Source organism: Sturnus vulgaris, chromosome 1 (assembly GCF_052056855.1).
Source record: "Sturnus vulgaris isolate bStuVul1 chromosome 1, bStuVul1.hap1, whole genome shotgun sequence".
Taxonomy (NCBI): Eukaryota; Metazoa; Chordata; class Aves; order Passeriformes; family Sturnidae; genus Sturnus; species Sturnus vulgaris.
This window is the reverse complement of record NC_142243.1, coordinates 67,155,100-67,179,597: the sequence shown is the minus strand read 5'-3', so window position 1 is coordinate 67,179,597 and position 24,498 is coordinate 67,155,100. Positions and strand designations below refer to the sequence as shown.

At 42.4% G+C, this 24,498-nt stretch overlaps 1 protein-coding gene and 1 long non-coding RNA gene across 2 annotated transcripts in view; one reads left to right on the top strand and one right to left on the bottom strand.

Annotated features, from left to right (window-relative positions):
- LOC148225274 (uncharacterized) overlaps nucleotides 1-24,498 on the bottom strand; it is a 245,037-nt gene that overhangs the window by 155,001 nt on the left and 65,538 nt on the right. The window lies entirely within an intron of this gene.
- The window catches only part of LOC148225275 (uncharacterized), a 147,657-nt gene that overhangs the window by 115,965 nt on the left and 7,194 nt on the right, over nucleotides 1-24,498 (top strand). Inside the window, exon 2 of the mRNA XM_088154723.1 lies at nucleotides 17,845-17,911. Coding sequence (XP_088010849.1) covers nucleotides 17,845-17,911 — 67 coding nt within the window. The remainder of the gene's footprint in view (nucleotides 1-17,844; nucleotides 17,912-24,498) is intronic.

The window sequence follows — 24,498 nt, the reverse complement described above, 5'->3', positions numbered from 1 at the left end:
CCCATGTTGTCATGCTGACAATTTGGGCCACCAGCTCCTCCTCCTGACGTGTCATGAACAACATTTAGGATGTCTGCTTCTCTTCCAGTGTTCACTTTTCCTTCACAGATGCATAACGCCCTTGAAACAAGCAGTATGTGGACGTTAGTGTGGGAGGGGGTGGGGAAGCATTTGGGATGAGTGGGACACCTTCATGGAGTACTGTATGTTAAATAACAGACTGAGAGAGGGAGTGATGAGTCTCTCAAGGAAGCATAAACACTATGTACTCATTAGAAGACTCATTATAAATAAAGTACAGGGAAGGTGCTCTGAGACAAAGCTTTTTCGTTGGTATTTATTAGGACAAAGAGCTCCTTTAATAGGGCAACTGAAAAGCACTCTGCTGTAATCATTAATAGGCATTACCACTTTTACTGACTTCTTGGGAACAGTTTTGCCCTTCTCACTTCATCTGCATTAAAGGGACATGCTCTTTATTCCATATTTTTCCTGAAAAATACAAACCAGGCCAAGACTAGGGGGAAGAAATGAGAACCCCATGAACTTTTACACGTCAGCCCAGTGGCAAAGTTTGGCTGATGGAATGAAACACAACAGGCTGCTGATAGACTTGGATATGCTCTTCTGCCTGGATTTCCTCTATTTTGGGAGCTCCAACTGGGTACCTCAACCCACCAGAGGAAAAATATAGCAAAAAAGGGGAGTAGGAGAGAAAGAGAGGATCTCACTCTCTCAAGTTTCACTATGTATTTTATCACTTCTGCCAGACTGGAACAGAGTTGTCTGCTTTAATTCAGCACTGTGCTTCTAGCTTTCAAACCTCAAGGATGGTTGTAATTTGGCACCTGAAAATGGTAGCCATTTTCTCTGTCAGGTTAAGATACCCTTCTTGAAGTTGTAGAACCTATCAGCCTGCTGGAATACAGGTGTGGTGAGTGTGATGGTTTGCTGTTTATACTTTTTAGGGTTTTTTTTCTTCTCTACAGTGGAATTTTAAGGTCTTTTTTCTGAGATTTCTTTCTTGCTTGTTGTTGGATTTTACCAGGCTGTACTTGATAAATGTGCATGGAAGGCTCAGCACTGCAAAGAATTTGCAATTTTTGCATTATGTGATCTTGAGCCAACACATGTGATGAGCATGTGGAATGGGAGATATTAAAAACAATTGTAAAGAGAAGGGAACTTTGTTATTTTCCTTTAAAAAACATACATACATGACTTTGAATTGGCTGGTTCTCCTATCTGCACAGGCACAAGCACATAACAGTCCTGCTTTTCAGAAAGAAATGAAACAGTTTACTTTTTTTTGCTGAAGGCCAGTGCCTGCAATTGCAAATGTTGCATCCCATAGAGGGTGTTGCCCCTGCAGGACTGCACAGTCACCCCAGCAAGGTGCAGTTGAGAACTAGACCCAAGCTGACTTGGATACATTGCTCCTGGGCCAGAGATACTTGCTTCAGGCTGTCCCAAAACTTGGAGGGCCTCTTGACAGCCTCTGAGAGAGAGGTCAGTGTCAGGCACTGCCTGAACACTGGCAGAAAAACACTGCGCAGAATGTGAACTTCTGTGCACCACAGCTTTTGGTTCTTGTTATTGCCCAACTTCTTTTCTGAGGCAAAAGCACATCAGCTACCAATCAAACTCCTGAGAAGACTTTCTCTGCAGTTCACCTTCTTGAGCCTCTGTGTTTCTATTTCTTCTTTGCTTACTTTCTCCTTCTCTCCTCTAGTTCTGCTTGTGCAGTTCTACTCTGCAAAGTCCTCAGAGCCCCAGAGATATGGCAGTGCTGGGTGAGATCAACAGTCCATCCTGCTCAACACCTTGCTTCTGATGAGGGCCAGAACTGAAGAGTTTGAGAACATGAAAAAATGTGGACAGAAGTAATATCTTTGCCTTTTCATGTAGCATTAGGTGTTAATCTCTGGTGTTAATCTTCTCTATAAAGAAGCTTACTTAAAATGATGAAAGTAATCTAGATGGATTGTCTGGTCCATTATTTCTCGTTCTTAAAGCTGTCACACAAAATAAGTATGTTTTTCTAGGTTATCTGTACTGTATATTCACTTAGGCAAAGTATTAACCATTCTGCTCCCCAAATAACTTTCTTCAGCTGTCTGTAGTGAAGGTTAATGAGAGAACTGTCAAAACCTGTATTGAGTTGTGAGTTTTGCCTTTGTGAGAAACCTGCAGCCTTTTGGTCAAAGGTTTTTCTTTCAAATTCATGGACTTAAAGAGTGCATAACACTCTTCAGACAGGCTTAGTTCATCTGAAATCAGGCTTATATCAATTTAGATTAGACAGACAAGAATCAATGCAAGGTGTTATCAATGTCAACCAATGTTAAACTGAGAGTGAACACTTTGTGCTTTAATCACTGGTTTAAAAATGAACTTAGATTGAACTGCTGTGACCACCTTGTAAAGAAAGGACTTTGCTTTACCCCTGTGGGCTTTAGCTGAAACAACAGGACCAACAATGAGCATTTCTTAGCTTTTTCCTTCTGTGTGCATTTCTTTCAAGGTCTTTCTATTTTATTGGGTAGAGACCCCAGGATGTTTTAAGAAGGGCACATGCAGGTGGTACAACACAGCCCCGTGGAGTAGAACTTGCTTCAAGCAAAGTAGCTCAGGGACTGTATGATATGATGCCTCCTGCAGGGATATGTCCAACCTAAGGAAGCCAGGTTATACCTGACTTAAAAGGCACAGCTAGGTAGGACTGTGGGCTGTGTAGCATCCTAGAGGTACATGGCATGAGGAAATGTGGATGAGCATTTAACTCCATTCTTGCTTACCTCCCATTTTCTGCTGCTGACTGCTGGGGTCTGGGTAGGATATCGGTAGGATACTTGCTGCCCTTCCTTGTAGCACAGGCTGAACTTAAAGCCTCCTGGAGCAAGTGGAAAATCTCCTCAGACCTTCTTCCCTAATTGAGACAGATTTGTGGAGGAGGTCTCTTTCTCTTATGGATGCTATAGAGAGGGCTCAATGTTTGGTTATTTTAGAAAATGTCTTTGAATTTTAATTTGAAGAGCAAATCTAAAAAGCAAAATATAACAGAGGTTTGCCCCTCTCCTCAAAAGGTCCCCAAAAATTTTCAGCCATGGAATAACTGGGGGAGCTTGAACTGTGTCTAATGTCCCAATTGCCTACAACACTGTTATAATCAACATCACCCTCCCTCCCCCTAAACAAACCAAGCAGAAAAAAATCCCCACAAAATCTAAACAACCTTCCTTATAGCAGGCCTGTGTTGGGAATTTAACTCCCTCGGAAATGAATCTGGACAACTTCCCAGATAATGTATCTATCCCTCTAATTCCTATCTCAAGGATGAAGTTGATCATAGGAGAACTGTAGGGACTGGTGAGTTATTCTCAGTGTTTATCAGGGTAGCACCTGGAGGTGATCTGATCTTCCTGCCTCCTCAAAAAAATAAATCTGTCTTCCCTTGGCTAGCTCACAAATCTGCACTCAAACCCTTCTGTGCCAAACATGTGCAGGTGTACAGTATGTGTGTTACTACTGAGCCATCTGCAGCCTCCCCTGCACGGCAGTTGTTGTACTTTGGAGTTCCTTCCCCAACCAAATGGAAGTCCACAGAACAGTTTCAATAGCACAAATTAAGAAGCTAATACTTTCTCACAGTGAGATCAGCTTTGCCTGAGCTCACGTTGCAGGAACAGATTTTTCTCTCATCCTGCTTGTCTCACTAAAGAAAATATATGACAGGCAAAGGAAGTGATAGTGTAGGATCCACCTTTATCACCCACACAGGGCATTTGCTGTACAGACAGTCCCAGTGCAGGGAAACAAATGCTAAGATTAATTTTTACTTGAGGGTGTTTGGTCAGCTACTCAAAACATCGTTATTTCACAGCACTGAGGATATGTGTCCCACCCAGACCTGGCCCCCTCAGCAGAACCACACCTGATCTCAAGATCACACTGAGCATGCACTGTCAGATGCACGAGGTATTACTGCTTACCATTCCTCTGCCAAAATGCACTAGCTTCTCCCCCATCCCTTAGTCCCCTCAGACTGTGACATGCATGGCATTTCTCTGAGGAGAAAACGCAGCCTCTGTGTTTGTAAAGGAAGGAAGGCTGCAATGTGTCCATGAAACCAGAAACATTGCCCTTTCCAGTTCTTGATCCAGCTGGTGCAACACAAAACATCAATGTGCCCTCCTGTTTTCTGCAAACCTCAAGGAGCTGCCAGCCAACACGCTGAGCTGGTGAAATTGATGACTGACTAGATGAACAAAAGTGCACTTTGGGGACCTCCCCATAGTCTGTCATTCACTAATGTTGTCCTCCCCTTGACTTCTGTGGGCTTCCTGGGGAGCCAGCTGTTCCCCACACGTAGGTCAGCAGCTATGTGGTGTTTGTGAGTGTAGGCACAGCTGTGAGTGGTGAACCAGAAACAGGTGAAGAACTTGTCCCAGTGCCAGCAGGAGGTACTATGGATGACACGTAATCTGGAGGCTTTCTGAAGCATCTAGGCACTTCTGCGTTATGTGGCTTTGGGCCCCCAAAGCTATGCCCAGCAGACCACAAATAACACATACTTTAAAAAAATCCCCAGAAACAGTGATAAAATTTTAGTCCTACTGAGCCCCACTTTTTCAGAAATGTCTTCCCAAGAAAAGGCAAGTAGAAACTTTCCTCTGTTTATGGTTTTTCCTGTGCCTCTAGAACCACTATTTAAGACAACCTTACTGCAGAAGCACACTTTGCCTGTGTACAAACCTGTCCATGCCCACAAAGAGAGGTGGAAATCATCACTATATGAACATATCAGTATCTGACTGCTTCAAAAGAAGTTAGAAGTGTTGAATACAGTGCATTCTACACCTCAGAATTTCAAGAGATTTTGTTTTGTGTTTTTGTTTGTTTTTTTTTTTTAATTTGCCAATTTTCCATGGCCCTGTATGGTTCTGTATTTTAGAAGGATGGACAAAAGGATTGGTGAGATCATATCATTTGATGACAAAGAAATTTGGGATGTGGAACACTGTGTATCAGTGGGAGAAACACGTCAGCTCAGATTTTTCTGGACTGAATTACAAACGTTTACAATTTTAAAGTGAGCTACACAGGAAAGGTGGGCTTTCCTAAAGAGTATAAAACTTACACCCCCAAAATGACTTCCTCTAGATCTTCCTCTATGTGTGTTGCATAAATAATCTGGAGAGCATAATATTTAATGTAAGGAGTCAAGCTGTTTTTGTAAGGTTGAGTTGCACTGGAGCATGTACTGCACTAGAAGGAACACTGCCTATGTTTACTGAAGCAATAGAGAGATTTTCAGCCAATGGCTCTGCTGAGTGTGGAGGAATTAGGCCTTTGCTTCTCCCAGTGCCTACAAAATACTGAGTGTCTGCATCTCTTATAAAGTACCAATGTCTCAAATTCTAAGAAAGCCCTTAAAGTCTCTTCGGTTCAAATTTATGTTCTCTTTTTTTTTGTTTTCCTCCCTCATTTCCCCTCTCAAGCTTCCTTTTGCATGTTAGTGCCAAAAAAAAGAACAAGAAAAGGGAGAAAAGTGTCTCCAAACTGGCATTTAATTACTTCAGAACTTTTTGTAAATGCATTTTATAAGTTTTGGTGTGTGTTCCTTCTACTAAAAAGATTTACTAATCCCTCTGGAATGAAAATGATTGAAAAAATGTCAGTTCAAAGTTATGCTGAAGAGTAATTAGCAACCTTAGCCAGCTCTTAGAAGTATCTGTTTAGGCCAAATCCTTCTGCACAAAACTTTCTAGTGACTTAATTGTGTCTGCAGTTCTGACCTTGGATAGATACTCTGTTCACTGGTGGTCTCTACAGTCAAGCAGCCATTAATCTAGTGTAAACATCAATTATTTTCGTAAAATATTATCTCTCCTCAAAAAAAATTATGATTCTTTGATTCAGAAAGGCCTAAACTTAGTTGAAAACACCACAATATTTTTTATGGTTAATTACAGAGATATTTCCCTGCAACAATCAGGTGTTATTCCTACAGAACTTCTTGTCTGTCCTTGGCTCTGCCTCGAAAGAGAACACACCCTCCATGAGGCAGAGATGCAAGAGTTAACATTTGGCAGGGGTATGTTCCTTTTCGACTTGCTCCCTCTGTGTGCAGTCAAGGATTTTATTTTATCAAAGGTATTGTATCCCTTCCAATGAACCTGAACACTCTGCTGTCTTACTGACATCAATCTGGCAGTTTCAGTGTGAATGATATATCAGTGTCATTCCCACCTAGAGGAACTGTCCGTAAAAGTGATCAGTGGCACCAGTTTCCAAACAGACTGGAGACAAAAGCTTGTCTCACTTATAAGGCATTTTCCAACATGACAGTTGTCAAAGTGCCTATCTCCCAGCGCCTAGTGTGCACTTTGTTTTCGTTTTTAAGTGAACTCTAGTCAAAGCATTGATATGAATGCATACTGTATACAAAGCTGCCTATGAAAAGGATCCTGTGCTTCCAGCCTCCCTGGGTTTCACAGAAGCTGATCTCAGTTGCATGTACAGAGAAAACCAGGCTGGGATCAAACAATTTCATCCTTACCCCAGAAATTTCCACTTTTTAAATAAATGCTGAGGGTAGAAGATGGCATTCTTCTTCTTTTTTTTTTTTTTTTTTTTTTTTTTTTTTTTTTCCACGAATGCATTGTAGTATTCTGCAAAAGGCAGGAATTCAGAGCTTAGCAACATTTGGGAAACCAGAGCATTACTTTAATGGAAGAAGTGATCAAATTAGCCAAAGAAACCTAACTATGACAGATGCCATCTCAACTGAGCAGTTTACAATTTACTACCACAGAAGGAGAGCAGAGAAAGGTGAATACTGACAAAAGAGTATTCTTTTCCATGCTAACTGCTTTTGAGATGAATGTCAGCTCCTTACTTTATAATGAGACATATCTATAAATCCTCTATGCAAGAGGTTAATAGGACCTGGCAGTCTCTTGACTCGTGTGGTTCGTTCAGTGCTATAAGGGAAGAGTCACGGCCAGCACGTCGATAGAAATGAGCCTTAGTGCCAGGAGTCAAAACTGGTATCACCCACAGTGATTAGATGGCACATTTGATATATGCTAGAGCAGGACAACTGGCAGATAGCTGTGTGGAGGTGGCAAACCCTAATACATAGGAACAACTTCAGCTCCTTAGAACTGCACTATCCCAATAGCTGCATATGTTTTTTAAGAAGCCCTAAAACCTACAGCCAACCACTGTAATGAATTCAGGGGGTAGTTTAATGGAAATCTCAAGAAGGAATGTAATTAGATGAAGTCAATTAGGCTGCTTGGGGATTTCTAGCTGCTGTTGTTGCTATCTGGGAACCCTAATAGGACGATTAGGATTAACTGAAATCAGCCTGATTGATTAGGGCATATAAACCTACATATGCCAAATTCCATGGGGACAGTGTGCTTAAGCTTGAATCCATCTGGAGCTATGAGTCAAGAGCATGAGTTTACTTTGCTGGCCTTGGAGAAAGCGACAGATCAAGACTGCATATATACAACAAGCAAAGCCAGGCAGTGACACAAAAAGGCTGCTAGGGGAAGGACTGATTTTATCTGTTATGGCACTGTATGTGAAGGCCATTCAGTCTATCCTGAGGAAGTGAGACTAATACTAAGCAAATATTTTCCTTAAAAAAACCAAGTGTATATAACAAAATAAATCTATGTATCCTTTGTACAGCTTTTTAGGCTCAAATCCTTACTCAGTATGGCGGTGAAATTCCCAGGAAGTCAGAATTACATTATTATTGCAGTTTTGTTAATTTCAGAGCCAAATTGGCAAATATGAATTAAAAAATGCAAGAAAAAACTGTGAGTAAATCTTGACGCTTCTATGTCATGGGTCGAGCACACAAATGCTTATTTGCATACATTTAAAATCCAATCTATGCTGTGCAGGGAAACCCCACCTGCAACCTTCCTAGAGGACAGCTGAGTTATCTTGCCTGTATTTGTTGCAGAGAAATATCCTTATGGCCACTAAAGAGTTTCAGGAATAAAGGCTGGGGGAAAGAGGGGAGTTGAGGGTGAAGAGCAGAGAAGAGGAGAAGGGACAGACCAGATCTCTGTTAATCAAAAAAAGCTGCTCTAAAGCAAGGTAAAACAGTGCAGGCAGCAGCCTAAGGGATCTGATCCCAGTCATTACCACTCATGCGAGGGAGAGGATATGTCAAGGGTAGGGAACGTCTTGGGGGACCTGCAATATGGTAACTCACTTTCAGCTAAGTGGAGAACAACAGCTTTAGCTGTACAGTTTAATAACAGGCTAGGCCACTTTGTGCACCGGCAGGGCTGTTAATGCACAGTAGTCTGCCTTTCATTGTTAGGAGAGGAACCCCACAGCTCCCATTTGACAGCCAGGAGTAAAATTATTTTGCTGCTAACATTTCTCTTTGGCATGAGGCAGTGGGGTTGCGCATTGCACTCATCCTGCCTGCAGCTCCCTGCACCTGCAGCTCCCTCCTCACAACACAGGAAGGTTCCCATGGGCTTGGAAGCAAGGGATTTTTGCTTTCCTCCTGTGGCTCTCATGCTATTCAGCTCTATTTGGGTGGCATACCCGCCTGTGTACCACGGCTGCCAGCTGTGGAGTGCTGTGCAGCATCCTGGAGTGGCTCCAATGGTATTTTGAACAATTAGTAACCAGCCCGGCATGATCATATCCTAATGAATTACTGAACTGCTTTCTTCTGGTTGAATACTGGGCTAAATGCTGAAAGAAAGTGGACACCTGCAGATTGTATTGGCCAAGACCTGTCAGTGAGAATTTGCCTGAGTTAGGACCACAGGACTTGCCTCAAACCTTCTCAAATACGTCCCATATTTACCTTAATATTGTTAATTTCTCTTACTGTTTTAGGAAGCATGCTTCACACAAGCATCTCACAGCAATTCAAAGAAACAGGGGCCCCTACCATAACACTAAATGCCACAATCACTAAACTGCACTCTCCTTAGTTATCTGTTGACCTGTGAAAACATTTGTCTTCCATTAACTGGGCTTTATTAGAAAATGACAGGGAGAAGAGGATTTTTCCCAGTACCACCACCTTGCCCATATTATTAATAGCCCAGCTCACATATTCACAAATCCAATGTACATCTTCCAACAGAAAAGTCATTAGAAAAAACCAGATTATTCAGAGAAAAATGCCTGAATTTATCCAATATTTTTTGTATCTCTTGGTCTATTTTTCAACGTCTTTATCAATACTTTAATTTGAAAGGCTATAAAAATGCTACTGGACACACTTGAATTAATTTTATTCAAAGTACTTGCTTCACTGAAAAATATTTTATAATATTTCCAGTAAAAACCTTAACATAAAATTTGGAGAAAACGATGAAAAGAAATCTCCTTTGAATTCTGCTCAGTAGAACTATTTTGCTATCATCTCCCAACAAGTGAGAAATCTTTTTCCTTTTCATAAATGTTTCATATCTATGGGTCTGATTCAGCAATAGGTGCAATCATACAGGTAATTCTTTTACTGAAAAGATCACCTCTGACAGAAGATACTAGTGTGTCTTGTCTCCTACAGAAAACCAGTTATAATTCACTGGGGCATCTGCTAACGGAGATCTTTGTGCTGCCTTTTTTGGTGTGCTATAATACTTTTCATAATCTACTTTAAATATTTTTTTTTTGTACCTGGTTTTCTGGAAGATTTCATCTGCATCAGAAATGGTTTGACTCTTCATTTTTCATTCTAATTAAAAAAACTAAAATCACTAAATTTCATGTAGTTAATTTAATTTTTCTTCACAATGAATCCCAGTATCTGAAAATCCTGGATAAGGAAGAGAGACTGCAGCCAGCACTTGCTTCTGTTGCTAGACCATTTCACAGCTTCTTTCATATGCTGTAAGTTTTCACAAGATTCGATAGAAAGTCTGTGAGCCTTGGGGAGGAAAACACAGGATTGTTTTTAACATGGTGGCATTTGACCAAACAGGAAGGAGGAGGAGGGGGAATGTGAAAGTCAAAAGTGTAATAGAGGCTGGAAATTCTTGAACAGATGTAGCAGGTGTAAACATGTTTCCTTATTTTGGTTCCTGGATTTAACATCCTCCTACAAGACTTCAGTGTGCTCAGAAAAAAAAGGTTATATGTGCAGATGGTAAACTGCTAAAATGCCCAGAAGGTTCAAACTCATCTGTGCTTGTGAAGAAAGGGAGAATTTCCCATCGTCTGACTCACAGGTGTTTGGAGCACTCCGAGTCAGAGGCAGGTTCGGCAGTGCCGAAGCACAGCAGTGCTTTGCCTTTGCAAATGCCTTTGGTTGTGTGCTGGAAATGTGCAGGCTCTTTTCCTTGTGATGTCCAAGTGGCTAAGAACATTAGGAGAGCTCTCTGGAGAAAGGAGGTGGGGAGAGACTTTTTGGCATGTGGTCCACACAGTCATTACAAATTGAGGCTCTGGGCTGTTGCTGTCCCTGGGCTGCTGCTCTCTCTTCCTGACACATTGCGCTGCCTCGGGTCACTGCCTCGCTGCTTGCCTGCCCATTGTAGTTTTGATCATACATTCCCTTTTGGCACAGGACGATTATTTTCTGCATTCTGCTAGGTCCTCTTCCCGTTTGTCACTATTAGTCTGTGGCCAGCGCAGGAGCGAAAAGAAGCAGGTGTCTTAAACGCTTGGCTGACACGCTGGAATGGGGACGCACCGGGGACAGCTCTGGCTGTGCGAGCAGCGCTCACAGCACGCTCTGACCGGCCGTGCTCAGCACTGACAAGCAGCGAGGAAGCAGGGGCCCGCCTCCGAAAGTCTTGCTTGTTATTAATAGCAAACATAACCTGTCGGGTTGTGTGGAGGGAACGAAGACGGCACCACCACAAGGTGGGCAGAGAATGGCCGCTGCCTCCGCAGGTTCGCCCTCAACCCAGCACTGCCCCACAGACTCCGTTCGGGCCACCCCACCTGTCTCCATCACCGTGTCCAGCTGAGGCTACCCCACCTCCATGTCAGCTGCTCCCATGCCCGTGATGGCTGGTTCCTTGTCTCCAGCCGTAAATCGGTTGTGTCAGCTGAACAGCTGGCCTTGCACACGACGGACAGCCTGCACCAGCATCCCTCCAAATGTGCTGCAGGGTCAAAAAGAGCCTGCCAGCACCTCCCTGAGGAGCAGCTGGCTCAGTCCGAACCTAGGTGAGATGCAAGCTGTGCTGATGGAAAGAGGAGAAACAGTTGCCCACTACTTCCTCCTCCAGCACCCCTCTAATATCACCAGGATCTTAAGTAAGTATCAAACCCATCTGCCAGACTCATACACTAGAAAGGGGTTGAACAGCAAGGTGGCAAACTTGTGGGTGACACAACGTTATTTATGGTAGCAAAAACATGGCACATGACAAAAACATCATCTCATGATACTGAGTAATCGGGTGATAAAACAGAGGAAAGACAACATGGATACGTGTACTGTAATGACAGTGGGCAAAGCAGACTTTACACACAGAGCTGAGGGTGCTGGACTCACTGTTAGCTCTTAGAGAAGAAACCTTGAAGAGCTGTGAAATCCAGATATATTTATGAAAATGCCAGATCCATTCTCAGCAGTGTTCAAAAAAGTAAATCAAATTTTAGAATTTAGTATGGAAGAAACAAAGCTAAAAAAACTGCTGTATCTTGATATAAATATATGTGATGTGCCTACACCCTGAAAATGGTGTTGTTCAAGCCTGCTAGCTCCAAAATGGTAACATTGGGGCCAGAGGAAGGTCCAGGCTGTGACATGGCTTCTGTACTGGGATTTCAAAATAGATTAAGAATATGTATCTGAAAAATCAAAATGTGAGGAAGGACATGAGAGAAATCTGTAAAATCATGAATGGCGCCGAAAAGGCAAATAGGGAATGATTGTAATTGACTCTCATACCACAAGAACTAGGAGCATCAGATGAAATTATAAGGTGGCCTGTTCAAAACAAACAAAACAAGGGCTCTTCTTTAAACCCTGCTTTGTTGGAGTATGCCACTAATTGTCACAGGATGCTGCAATGTCAAAAATTGATATGGGTTCAAAAAGCAATTACACAAATTCATGGAAGCAAAAATCCATCAAGGGCTATTAAATTTAAAGATACCACATCTGTCTCAGGGAAGTCCCTGAGCCACAGCTTGCTGGAGTTTGGGACAGCATGCCAGGGAACTATCATCGTGTGCTTACCCCTCTCTTATGCTGTTCCCCAGGCATCAGCTGTTGTTTATGTTTGAGACAGGCTATTGGGCTGGATGGACTTGTCTCAACCAGCATGGCTGTTCTTATGTTTGGATGCCAGGAAATTAATTTTTCCACATCCAGTCTGTTGGAAATTATGCCCTTTCTTTCATATAAGGACTTGGGTAGGGTGATTTGGGAATTTTTTAACTCTAGATTATTTTAATCACCTGTAAGGGGATTTAAAGACTGAGGCGCCTAACACAGACGTTGTTCTGAGCAGGATTTGGTAGCACATCTCCAAAGCATGAGAAAAAGCAGAGGGTACAGATTTCACTACTCTTACACTCCCTCCACATGTTAATTCCAGACCTAATACCCACTCTTCAAAGCCTGAGTAGCCAGGGCTTCACTAATAACCAGAAATTAATCAATCAGAAATCTCTGAGATACATTTGGAGGTCTCACTTCTGTGGGACTGGAACAGACTGCAGAGGCTTGTGACAGCCTCAACCCTCATCATCAGCCTATGCCAGACAACGGAAGTTTTCTTCTTTATTTATTTATGATGTAGAAACATTCTATGATGAAGCCTAGACTTTTTTAGCTTTTCACCACTCAACGTGTCTAGTTGTGACCTATTCCTATGGTCAGCCGCTCCATGATGCCGTTCAACACACGAACAAGAGACTGCAGATCTTTTTTTTCCGTCACAGCACACGTCTTCTTTGTAGCCTGCTGGCTGAGGCGAGCTTGGTGGGGCAATGGCAACGCTTACCGCGGTACACAAACCAGAAATTTGGCCTTTCCCGTCCATTATCTTCGACAGCAGCTCCGGTCCTGCAATCCTGCACTTTGCAGGCGCACAAAGCTCACGCAGATCCGATTTTGCCCGCAGCAGGACGGAATTGATCAGCTTTCCAGGGAAAGCCCTGTTGGGAGACAACGGGCCCGTCTGCCTGGCAGCTATGGCTGTTCCAGAGCCTTCTCACTTCTCAGGGAAGGATAGTCCATGCAACGATTTTACAGTAAATTCCGTAAAATAATACTGATAACAACAACAACAACAATGGCTTTTTTGTTCTAATTTTTACCATTATTACCACTACTCCAGCTGCCGAAGCACGGAGGCCCCAGCCCCGCGGCCTCCCGGCGCCGCCCCCCGCCGCCTCCAGGGGGAGCCCGGCGGCCGCGCCTCCGCCGCCTGAGGGGCCGGGGTGAGGCGGGGGCCGTGCCGAGGAGGGCGGGCAGCATCCCTCCCTTGCCTTTTTTTGAAAAATATCTCCCTCCCTGCTAAAAAAAAAGCTCTTTCCTTAAGGCCCGAGGAGAAAGCGCCGCTTCAGCTTCCTTGTCCCTAGCACCCATCCTCGCCCCAGGCACCCCTCATTGCCCTGAACGTCCCTCTTGCACCCAACACGCTTTCCATGACAGCGATTTCAAGTACGCGCCAGAGCGGCTCGCACTCGGGGCGTTTTTGTGGGAATCTTGACGTGTTGAGGAGGTGTTTGTTGTCAGGTGGAGGAAGGGTGAGGCTGGGGAATGGGCGGAACATTTCTCCAGCTGAGGTGGTGTGGGTTATCTTCCCCCGCACCCCATCAGCTGAAAGAGGTTACAGGCTCAGACATCGGGATGTCTTCTTTTTTTTATTTTTTTTTCTCCCCCCCCCCCCCCCCCCCCCCATCGTTGTGGGTAAATATTGTAAGGAGAATAAGTTGTTAAGTACTAGTAGCTGGAAGTGCGGGGAATAGGCTGAGGAAGGACATGGACTTGTTCAAAGCAGCTCAAAGGGCAGTCAGCAAGATGATCAGAGAGCTGGAGCGCTTCTCCTGCCAGGAAAGGCTGAGAGAGGTGGGATTGTTCAGCCTGGGAAAGAGAAGACTCCAGGAGATTTAACAGCATCTTCCTTTGTAATACCTTTATAGCACCTTTAGTACCTAAAGGGGGCCTGCAAGAAAGCTGGATAGGGACTTTAGACAACAGCATGTAGAGATAGAACAAGGGGGAATAGGAATAGCTTTAAACTGAAGGATGGTGGGTTTAGATTGGCTATTAGGAAGAAAATGTGTACTGTGAGGCTGGTGAAGCACTGGAACAGGTTGCTCGGAGAAGCTGTGGATGCCTCATCCCTGGAAGTGTTCAAGGCTGGGTTGGATGGGATTCTGAGCAACCTCGTGTAATGAAAGGTGTCCCTGCCCATGGCAGAGGGGCTGGAACTAGATGATCTTTAAGGTCCCTTCCAACCAAAACATTCCAACATCCTATGATTCTATAAGAAGTTGAACTATAGAATGAGTATTGTGAGATGGTTAGATTTGCTCAGATGTCTGATATGGGCTATTGGGGCCTGTTTTACCACTGGGGAAGCTGGGTTGGTAACAGAAAAGTTCTGTGATCTTAGTGGTATTTTCCAACCTTTAAAAGGTTGTCTGTGATTTGCTCAAGGTCATGGAGGGAGCCCTGGCAGGCCCTTGCCTGGAGCCAGCAGCTGTCAGATCCCTTTCCTCTGTGTTTGAGGGCTGAGCTTTTCTCATAAATGTATTGCCTGTGTGGTTTGTTGTGGGTAGAGCTTGGGTGGGCAAAAGACCATGCTGCCAGCAGCTCGGAGGTTATATAGCCAGGACAACTCCAGCACAGAAATGAAAAGTGATTTAAAAGAGAGAGTGTATTTTATTCTTACATGACTGCACACTGGTGCTTGGCTCTGGGGAGAATGGAATAAGTGGGGCTTCTTAAAAAAGAAGGTAATCTGTCAATTTATGTTTTTGTAGAAGCCAGCTCTTAGTGCCAATTCTAGTGTTTGGCACATTCAAGGACAAGGAGGTATTCTGGAAATGGAGATGGGAGGTGCAGTCACAGGACAGCTACAAATAAAGGTCCTAGTTTACAGTAGCACAAATGTTCCAATGCTCCTGCTTGACTCTGGTGCCTCTGCTTATAGCCTGTGTTGGGAAAGGTTTTTTTCCCATGGATGACAGACATCCCAAAGAGTCTCAAAGAGGCAAAACGTGCATACAGAGCAGCTCTGGAGTGACATTATGAAAACTAGAGGCAAAGACTTCCCTCCTCTAGCTATTTCACTTCCCCGCAAGAAACTTTAGCATGCAGATGTGACGGCTGTGTTGACGTTTTGATTTGCCTATGCTGATTCAGCCTGTTCCTGAATCTCACCGCTGCTGTCTTGATCTGTCAGTGATTCCTCCCTTATCAAGGAGCACATCTTGCTGGCTGGAGGGCTGTTTGCTGGGAGATGCTCAGGCCCTGTGCAGCAAGGCATGTATGCCATCCAGGAAGCTGTGCCCCTGCATCCACTAAACATGGGATTGCCTCTAAACTGTGCAACTACTGATGAAATGGCAAACCAAAACAAGTTATCTGGGACTGCCACTGGTGGTTTCTTGATTCAGCAGGCTGGATTATGTAACCTGGAGAGCAATATTCAGCTGAGGAGGGGCTGTGTCTTCTACCTGAAAGATGATATTTTCTTAAAGGTGCTGATTTGATTAAGCATATACCCTTGCCTTAACCCTGAGGAAAAGCAGTCCTTCTTGCAATGCTGCATTTTTTCTGGCATACCTTTACTCATCTGTCACACAGCTCCAGGTACAGTGACAATGAAGAGATATGAATGTTCCCTACCTTTGGCAAAGGGAGCCAAGGGTGATTGCGTTAGTGTTCTTTCATAACAAGCTCCAATCATTGGCAGACAACTTACAATCAAGGTTTTCTTTCCATTCTCAGCCCCACTGCTGGTTTGAGTAGTGTATCATTAGGATGATTGGATAACAGATTCATGCACGGTGCTGAAATTAAACTTGACCTGTCTAATCACATTGCAAATAGCAATTGGAGGTTGGGGGGTTTTCAGGCATCAACCACAGATCTTACAAAAGATGTGTTGGCATTCGGGAAACAGTTATAGGTGCTGAGAGAAGGAAATATTAGCAGAAAAGGTGTGCAGAATATCAAGATACACAAGTGAGTTATCTTGTACCTGACTGGTGTGCTTGCTTAGGAAAATACTGTGGGGGAAAACACTCTGGTGTACTTGGCAACTTGGAAACTGAAGATGAGTGCTTCATATTGGACTTCTGCAATTGGTTTGGCATAACTTTACAAAAGGTTAACTGGTCAGGGCTGCCCTTGTCAGTGTTTGCCAACAGTAACAACAGAGCCAAAACAAAATTCCCTCTTCTAAACACAGAATAAGGTACAAATGTTCCTTCTCACACCACTCTTGAATGGTAAGTATCATACAAGATCAAACTACCAAGAAAAAACATGAAAGTGCAATGATTTAATAAAGCATCAGAATAAATAACATAAGTAACTAATACACTGCATAGAAGTGTAATAGAAACCAAAACAAGAAACAACTTCTCAGCTTCTTCTAAAACTTACTCAAATTGTCTGGCATGGAATGTGATAGAACTGATCCATATTGGTGCTTAGGAAAGGAATTCACCAGAGGTCTGCTGTTAAAGTCTTTGTCCAGTAACTTAGATGTGAAAAAATGTGAAAAAACAAGTGAGAGTTCACCATATTGTGGTATTTCTAAGGTGATACTTTTAATGTAAGTCCTTAAAAAAGCCAAGGTAGAATGAAATAGGAGACTGCAAAATCTGACCCAGTTTTATGATGGATAGTATCCCCAAAATACTGTGAGCTAGTGTAAGTGCTTAATGCATAATAAAACCAGAATTTTACCAGTCATGTAATTCAAAAAAGAAATATTTCAGATGTAAGCTATTATTTGTGGTACCACCAAAAAAAGCTCCAAGCATAAAATTGTTTGGTAACAAGATCAGCAACATGCTACTGAAAGTATTTATTTTCTTTGTAGCTGGGGGAAGTTCAGATTTTATATTTCACTGGAGGTAGTTTAGGTGGTTTTTGCCTTTTTACTTTTTTTTAATTTAGGGAAAAGCAGGACTCATAGTCATTTTGAAAGTCTAAATCAGACATGAAAAGATTTTTTAACTTTACTTTTTTATTTACATTTTTTAAAAATTGTTCCTTTAAAAATTATTAAGAGTAATTAGTAACAGATAAATTAGTGACAGATAAAGATAATTATATCCATTTAGTGTAACTGTCTTCTTTCTTAGTACAGAGTGCTTCCTGTTTATGTTGTAATGCTCAGGCTGTCTATATTATTTCATTACAAAACAAATAGGAGATTTATGAGTAGTGCAGTTATTCTGGTACCAGATAATGAGAGTGATATGCCAGTAAAATTAAACAATTTTTCAACTGCCCTATTACTGCATTAGTAAAAGTACTGCACACAGCATCAACTAGTTATATGTGAAGATATAGTGTGAAAAGAGCTGTATAAAACTTAGCTATTAATATAACATTTTAAACTAGTTTTCAAAATAGCATTCATTTTTAAAATGTGTCTAGCATTTGCAATTAGAAATAGGAAATTTTGTGAAAAATTAACTATTTCTCCCCTCCCTGTCCTGAACTATGTTTCCAGCAATCTTTGATAAAAAGAGATTCCCAAATCTTGTTATGCCTGGTTTTCAGAAGGATTGGGTGTTCTGCCTGACTTTTCAGACCTCCCCCCTAAGCAGCCTCTGGGTTAAAAGTGGCTGAATGGGTGCTGTGTCTCATCCATAGTCCCAGCAAACAAGTTTCCATTTCCATACTTGCAGGTGCACCTATGGAAGAAGACTGAGGAAAAGACATATGCCTAGCACAGATTTCAGACCTGGATATCAGGTAAGTCTCAGTGAGCCCTAGGAAAGAATCAGTGGATTGCTCTTAATTGATTACCTCTTCTGTGTGCCCAAGTTCAAGCATTGTCATGCAGAACCAGAAAATCAGACCCTTCCTGTACCGACCATTTTTACTTGATGTATTTGCTCTGGACCCTTGTTCAGTGCTCTCAATCATTTTCTGTCTTTGGTTATTTGACAGAGAAAACAAAAAATATTTCAAAGTTTGAAACAATGATTTCCATAAAGACAGTGTGTCCAGTCTTTAAATTAATGGTTTTCCACTCTTTTTTTTTAAATTGTGGCTGAAGCAAATGCTAATCTTTGTGTGGCCAGTTTACACCCACAGGCTGACATTAGGCTTGCTTGTCTGGTTAGTTTTCACTGACCTCCCTTAGAAGTAAGCCATGGAGCAGGAATCTGCCAATCAAAAGTAGAAAAAAAGCCTCACTGTAATGACACATTACTGGAGATAGAAGATATGCAGGAGTTCACATCTTAGATGAAGGAAAAACTACGTTGCTGGCAAGCTACATTTAGCAAAGACTTATTTCATCTGCCAATGATTATTTAGAGTACACGCTCACTTTTCATATAGATACACACAGATCCGAGCTAAACAGAGCTTCATTCTCCAGGGCCTCTGAGTAGTGCCACAATACGAATGTAAAAGAGAAGTAACAAGGCTCTAATGACAACTGGTTTCCCATTTGCTGGATACAGATATTCAGACTTTCTGTTCCCAGTGAACACATGCAGTACAAAGCAAATGATGAGCCTGGATTTGTTAGGTGTGTAATGAAAGAGGTTAACACACTGAAGAGAATGAATTTCAAGTGTAACCAATAAAAAACAATCTCTTTATGAAAGTTTTTAAATAGATTTGATGCTAGCAAGATGAGAAATTGCAGAAATCAAAAGCACGCCATTGCAGAATGAAACCTGCTGCCGACAGAGGAATTGTAATTTTATAGGCAACACTGAATTCAGTTCCAGGAAAAATGTACATGAAACATAGCTCTCTTGACAACCCCATTCAACGAGCTACTCAAGATGGAAGCTGTGTGAACAAAAAGCCTTCTGAAACCATAAAAGCAGCACTCAGGAGCTAAGGTGAAAAAGCTCTGAAATTATGGGAGGGTGTCACAACCTGTCAATTTATTAGCAGATGCTTCTAAATCAGTATTAGGAACAAAATATCAAACCCTTCAAAAGTGTCATAATGGAATTGTTCTGAAAGAGGAGAGAAAACACGTGCCACAGGGCTGGGGTATTCAGGACTTTTGCTAAACAGTTTGTGGAAGATTGTAGACAACAAAACAGGGCACAAGCAGCTGATGTCAGTTTTTCAAAACAGTAATAATTTTAAGCATATGGGACTGGAAAAAAGACTTCACAGTGACTTTTTGAGCAAACACTTTTAGTTAGGAATAATAGCTAAGCAAAAGAACAAGGGTCTGATTTTGTTCTACCTCACTTTTTGTTTAGAAAGTGTGAAATGCTATCGTCAAGTCAGAATTTTCTTTTCCCACAGGGGCTTGTTAATATTTTACTCCCAAAGATAGGCATTGCTATAGCTAGCAACTACAGACAGTCTATTCAGTTTAATCTAATGTTCAGGGGTCACAGCCTTTGATAGAGGATACTTTTGGTCTGTGAGGTTAAAAAAGAGATGGCTCTAACTAAATGTCAAGAGTACTGATTTTCATCAAAAAGCTGCTTATGATCAGCAAGAGCAAAACTGAGAATATGTCACTGAATTAAAACCTGGAACTAGATCACTCCTAACAATGCTAAGAGTAGGATTGCTTTCGTGAGATGATGGCAAGTCCCAGATAAGTGTGCTGATAATAACTGCTGCAAGCATTAGTTTAACAGCAAATGGTATTCCTGATAGAAAGGGAGGAGGGTGTAAGGATGAAGGAAGGAATAAACTACCTATCTGGCCTCTTTAAACATGGTGGGGCTTTAAACTCATCCTGACAGCTTGTTTGCTGGTGGCACAAAGGAGATGCTGACCTCACACATTAATTTTGTCAGTCAAGTGCTACCAATCAGGTTAGGATAGGGGAAACTGCCTGCCAAGGTACTTGGCAGCCTTAAGCCAGGTGCCATAAACAGAACAAAATAGTTACAGAGTAAGGATGCAAGCGGTATGCAGGACACTGGCAAGAGGGTGCAGTGAGTTGTTTGGAACCTCACTGTGGGGCTGCTGCACTAGCCCAGAGCCACAGAGCTCTTACAGCTTGCACTGGAAAGGAGCAGGATGCACATGGTGGCTGGGTAGGAAAGGACAGGATGAGACTGAACCCTCCTCCCTCATGGCCTGTGGTCTCAGCTAGAGCAAGGGGGTGGGGATATCCATTACCTCAAATGCTCTGTCCTCCAAAAATACATGGCTAAGCAGGGCCGGTGAATACTGGAGGGCTGGAGGTGCCTTGTTGCTCCTGTTGATGCTGTTCTACTTTACTGAGATGCCTCAGTCTGTGCTGAAGCCCTGAGTTTGCCCTCTCCAGCAAATGCCCTGAGCCCTTCACTGAAGAGTTAGTCTCGTGCTCTGTGACTCTGTGAATGTGAAAGCATTGTGAGCAAAGTGGAACACATCCAAAAGGAGAGATTGAGTCAAAATGGCCTCATAAGGTAATCTCCTTACATTTATAGCATGCTTCTGAGGCTGTGGCACAACACTTTAGGTTCAGTTCCAATGCTCCCTCTCTGCCATAAAATATATCTCAGCTAGACTTGTATTGCAAGTGCTGACACTGGTTTCACACTGGTTCCAGAAATGTTGATGGGTTATCTTCAACACCCAGCTTTATGCTGACTGAGACTGACTGTTGTCTTGTAGCCAGCAAAAGATCAGTGTAAGGATACAGGCAGCATAAAGACCAGTCACTTGGCAGCTTCAAGAGAAATAGGCTTGAGTGCTCCCCTCTGGTCTGGATCAGACTGGGACATGTACCGATTTGTACAAATCTAGGATTGATCCACAGGTTCAGGGCTGAGTGACGAGTTCTCAAATCCTTATTCTGAGAATATGACAGAGAATAATTATTGTAGTGTGGACTGTTAAAGATACTTCCTTGAGAAGGGAGGTCTTTTCCTAAGACTCTGACCTAGTGACTATCAATTTATTGAAAATGTAAGAAATTAATAATCTGTCAACCTGAGAATACCTAATGTCTCTTTTGGCAATCTTATTTTGACAATCTTATTAGAGCTTTTTGAACGGTTTCCTTCAAAGTTTTAAAGTGAGAATTAATTACTCCCTCTCCCCCTGCCCTCCAAATCCATTTCCTACAGTTCAGAATACATGACTATTCCAAACTCCATCTTCTGCTGAGATGTCAGCAGAATCATTCATTTTAGTTTACATACCATATATCCATAACAGGATGCTTCATGCAAAGAGATGTTTACCCTCTACAGTGCTTGGAGGAAATTCATCCCCTTTCTCAAAGGCTAAACCAAATATATGTTTCAAAGGCTAAACCAAATATATACTGTTCACTGTCTATTAATTAAGAAATAATGATCTCAGCAAAGGGCATTTCCCAGGAATTAAGGACTGGCTGCAAGAGTGGATAGCCTGAGATTTTTAATTAAAGGTGCAAGCTCCCTCTGTTCTGGCATATGAAATTCCATTTAAATGAGGTTCCATTGAATTCAGAGGTTTTTCATGGCATGAAGTTCACCAGTGCTGACAGGACCATGCCCACCCCAGTTTAATGGTGGAAATGCAGTGTAGAAAGACAACTTTTGACTGTCTCATCAGTGCCAATGTATTATATTACTGCTTTGAATGTGGCCAAAGACATAATTTATGATGCTGGGGGCTTCAAGAAATTATAGCTGGTTCATCTGTGGTAGTGAAGGAGTTGTTTCCAAAGTTATAGGTCTATGAGGTCATACCAGAGGGTCTTTCTCATTCAGAGTCTACACTGAGCCCCACCACAGACCCTTCACCTACATAAATATGAAGGTGGGAGGTTGGTAGGACATGGGTTTATGGAAGAAATGATAAAAAGAAAGTATACTAAAACTAGAGATGTGTCATGCCTGAGAACAATTAGAAGCAGTTTCCTTGTGTGTCAAATAGGCCATGTTTATAGCCTGGCCATAAAAATGAGATCAATTAAAACTGCTGGTGTCTGTTTCCTTAAAAGCAAAAGAAAATGCAACTATTACGAGTTTTTGCTGTTCAAAATCCTGTCTGAGTAGAGATCATGCTATATGCAACCTTTGTTCCAATCGAAGAGCTTCAAGGGCCAGCAGCAGATCTACTGCCAGAGGCAGTGTCTGTGCATCTCAGTCAGGCCTGGACAGGAGACCTGTTGGTCACAGCAAAGGTGGGTCTAACCCAGAGCAGGAATGCTGAAATTACCTCTGTTGGCCGTAAAAATGCCCCAACGGCTCAATCCTACACCTGTCTTTTGTTGCTGAGTGGGACATTATTTCTGTCTTTAGTTTGTCTGAAAAAATCATGCATTAGCTCCCTCTAGTACTCATTAGCAAAAGAAAAGCAGGATCAGGCCCTAAATTTATGGAAATTAAATGCTATCAAATCTGTTTAACTCCTGTAGGACTTTTTCACAACTTTATTATAGTTGCATCAGAGGCTGTTTTGTTAGGAAATAGTAACATATTTTCTGCTCCTCCACCTTGTAGCACTACTGTAGAGAAACTGATCTGACAGGGAGCAAAAATACACTGTTGGAAATAAATTCGGTGTTATGCTGAAAGTCATCCATGAAACCTCATGAAAGAGAGTGGGTGAGAAAGCTTCCTTTCCCTAGGAAAAGAACAGCTTTCTTTTTGGGACATCCTCATTGAGACTCCAGGAGCTGCACCATAACATTCCGCACCCTACCTACATGGCACACATGCCTGCACTGCTGAACTGTGGGGGTTGAGGCACTTCTCCAGGATCCAACTGCAAAGGCTGGGGACAAGGTGGCATATGATGAAATGGAGCAACTCAGAAAGTGACAGCAGAAACATCAGAGAAGCAGACATAGCAAGTAGCAAGGACATGCCAGAGCCAGCAAGGAAAACCCTTGTATGTAGCCTGACCTTGAGAGAAGCCTAAGAGAGAGATAACTTGAGTTGTGGCTCAAAAGAAGCTTGAAAGTGTGAAAAGAGAAAACAGTGACTATTGTTTTGACTCTCACTGTGCCCAGAGTAACGGGACATTTTGTGCAGCCTTTCTAAACAAACAGGTGCACATTAAAAAGCTCAATTCACTCCCTCATCCGTTTGTTCTCCAAACAGAAACAACCTGTAGGGACCCTGAATATTGGCCAATTCCTGGGTCAAAGAGGGTAACAAGAAGTATTTTAATAAAGGGAACTTTCTCCTCAGAACTGATTTTGCCTTTTCTTCTCACTAGTAAAAGATTTTAGTCCTTATCTGTGGTGATATTGTCATTAGCATTGTCATAGCAACAGATAAACAAGGAGAAAGCAATGTGCAACAACTTTTTTTTTTAAGGACAGTCCAAATATCTTACTAACAAGTAATTTGGTGACAGAATTTAGCAAAGCGGCTGCACAGTAAATGGGTTTATCTTTAAACATAATGCTCTTTTCCATTTTAACTGAGCATAAAATCGTATCTTTAAAGGATTGGCAAAAAGCAGGGCTTTATGCCTCTTGAGTAGTTCCATGTGACATATGGTCTTTCCAAGCAATAGTTTTATCGGCTGTGCACAGTAGCAGCAGATTTGAGCTAATGTTCCTGTGAAAACAAGTAAGGGTTTATCCAAAAACTGAAAAAGGGGAGGAGAAAGGCACCTTTGCCCTGCTATACAGAAAAAACAAATCTTGTCTTACGTCAAACTTACGACATCCCTCTATAAATATAGCAGCTACTGGTAGTGACTAACTTCAGCACATGCACTGGGTGGGTTGAAGAGGACTCTGTGACCTGTTTGATTCCCTGTCCCCCAGTGATATTCCCAGGAGTGTTTCAGCCCTGTGCCATCCTGAAGCCTTAGATGGAGAAGTGTGGTTCTTGGGAACAGATGGGGTATCCCTGCCCAGAGGGGCTTAGCTCCAACTTTTCCTATGAAGCCACATCTCCATTTCCCAACACAGATGCTTATAATCAGCATCAGGCACTGGCAAACAGTACGGCCTGCTTGTTGTTAAATGCATTTCACGGGGTGCTGAAGAGCACCTTGTCTCCACGCTCCCCAAAATCCCTCTTCACTCTGGGATTATGGCTGGGGATTCACTTAGCAGCTGGGCAGTGGTGCAGGGCAGGATGAGCCTCATTTACAAATACACACGCCCTGTGTTTGTTTTAGGACACAACTCTGCCTAAATATTGGCCTAAAATTATTTTTTGAGCTTGCTGCTGCCTCAATTGAGGACCACTGCGCTAGAAATAGTCCCTGTAAGTTAATTGGTGCTGGCATAACAAGTGAAGGAAGAAGGCAGAAATTAATGGATTGCAAAACATTTCTGCATCTGAAGAATTCTGCTACAGTAGTTGTTCACAGTCACACAGGATGCAAATAAACAAACACATGCTCATATGATTATATTCTTGCATGCACACATGCATACATACACATATTTATACTTGCAT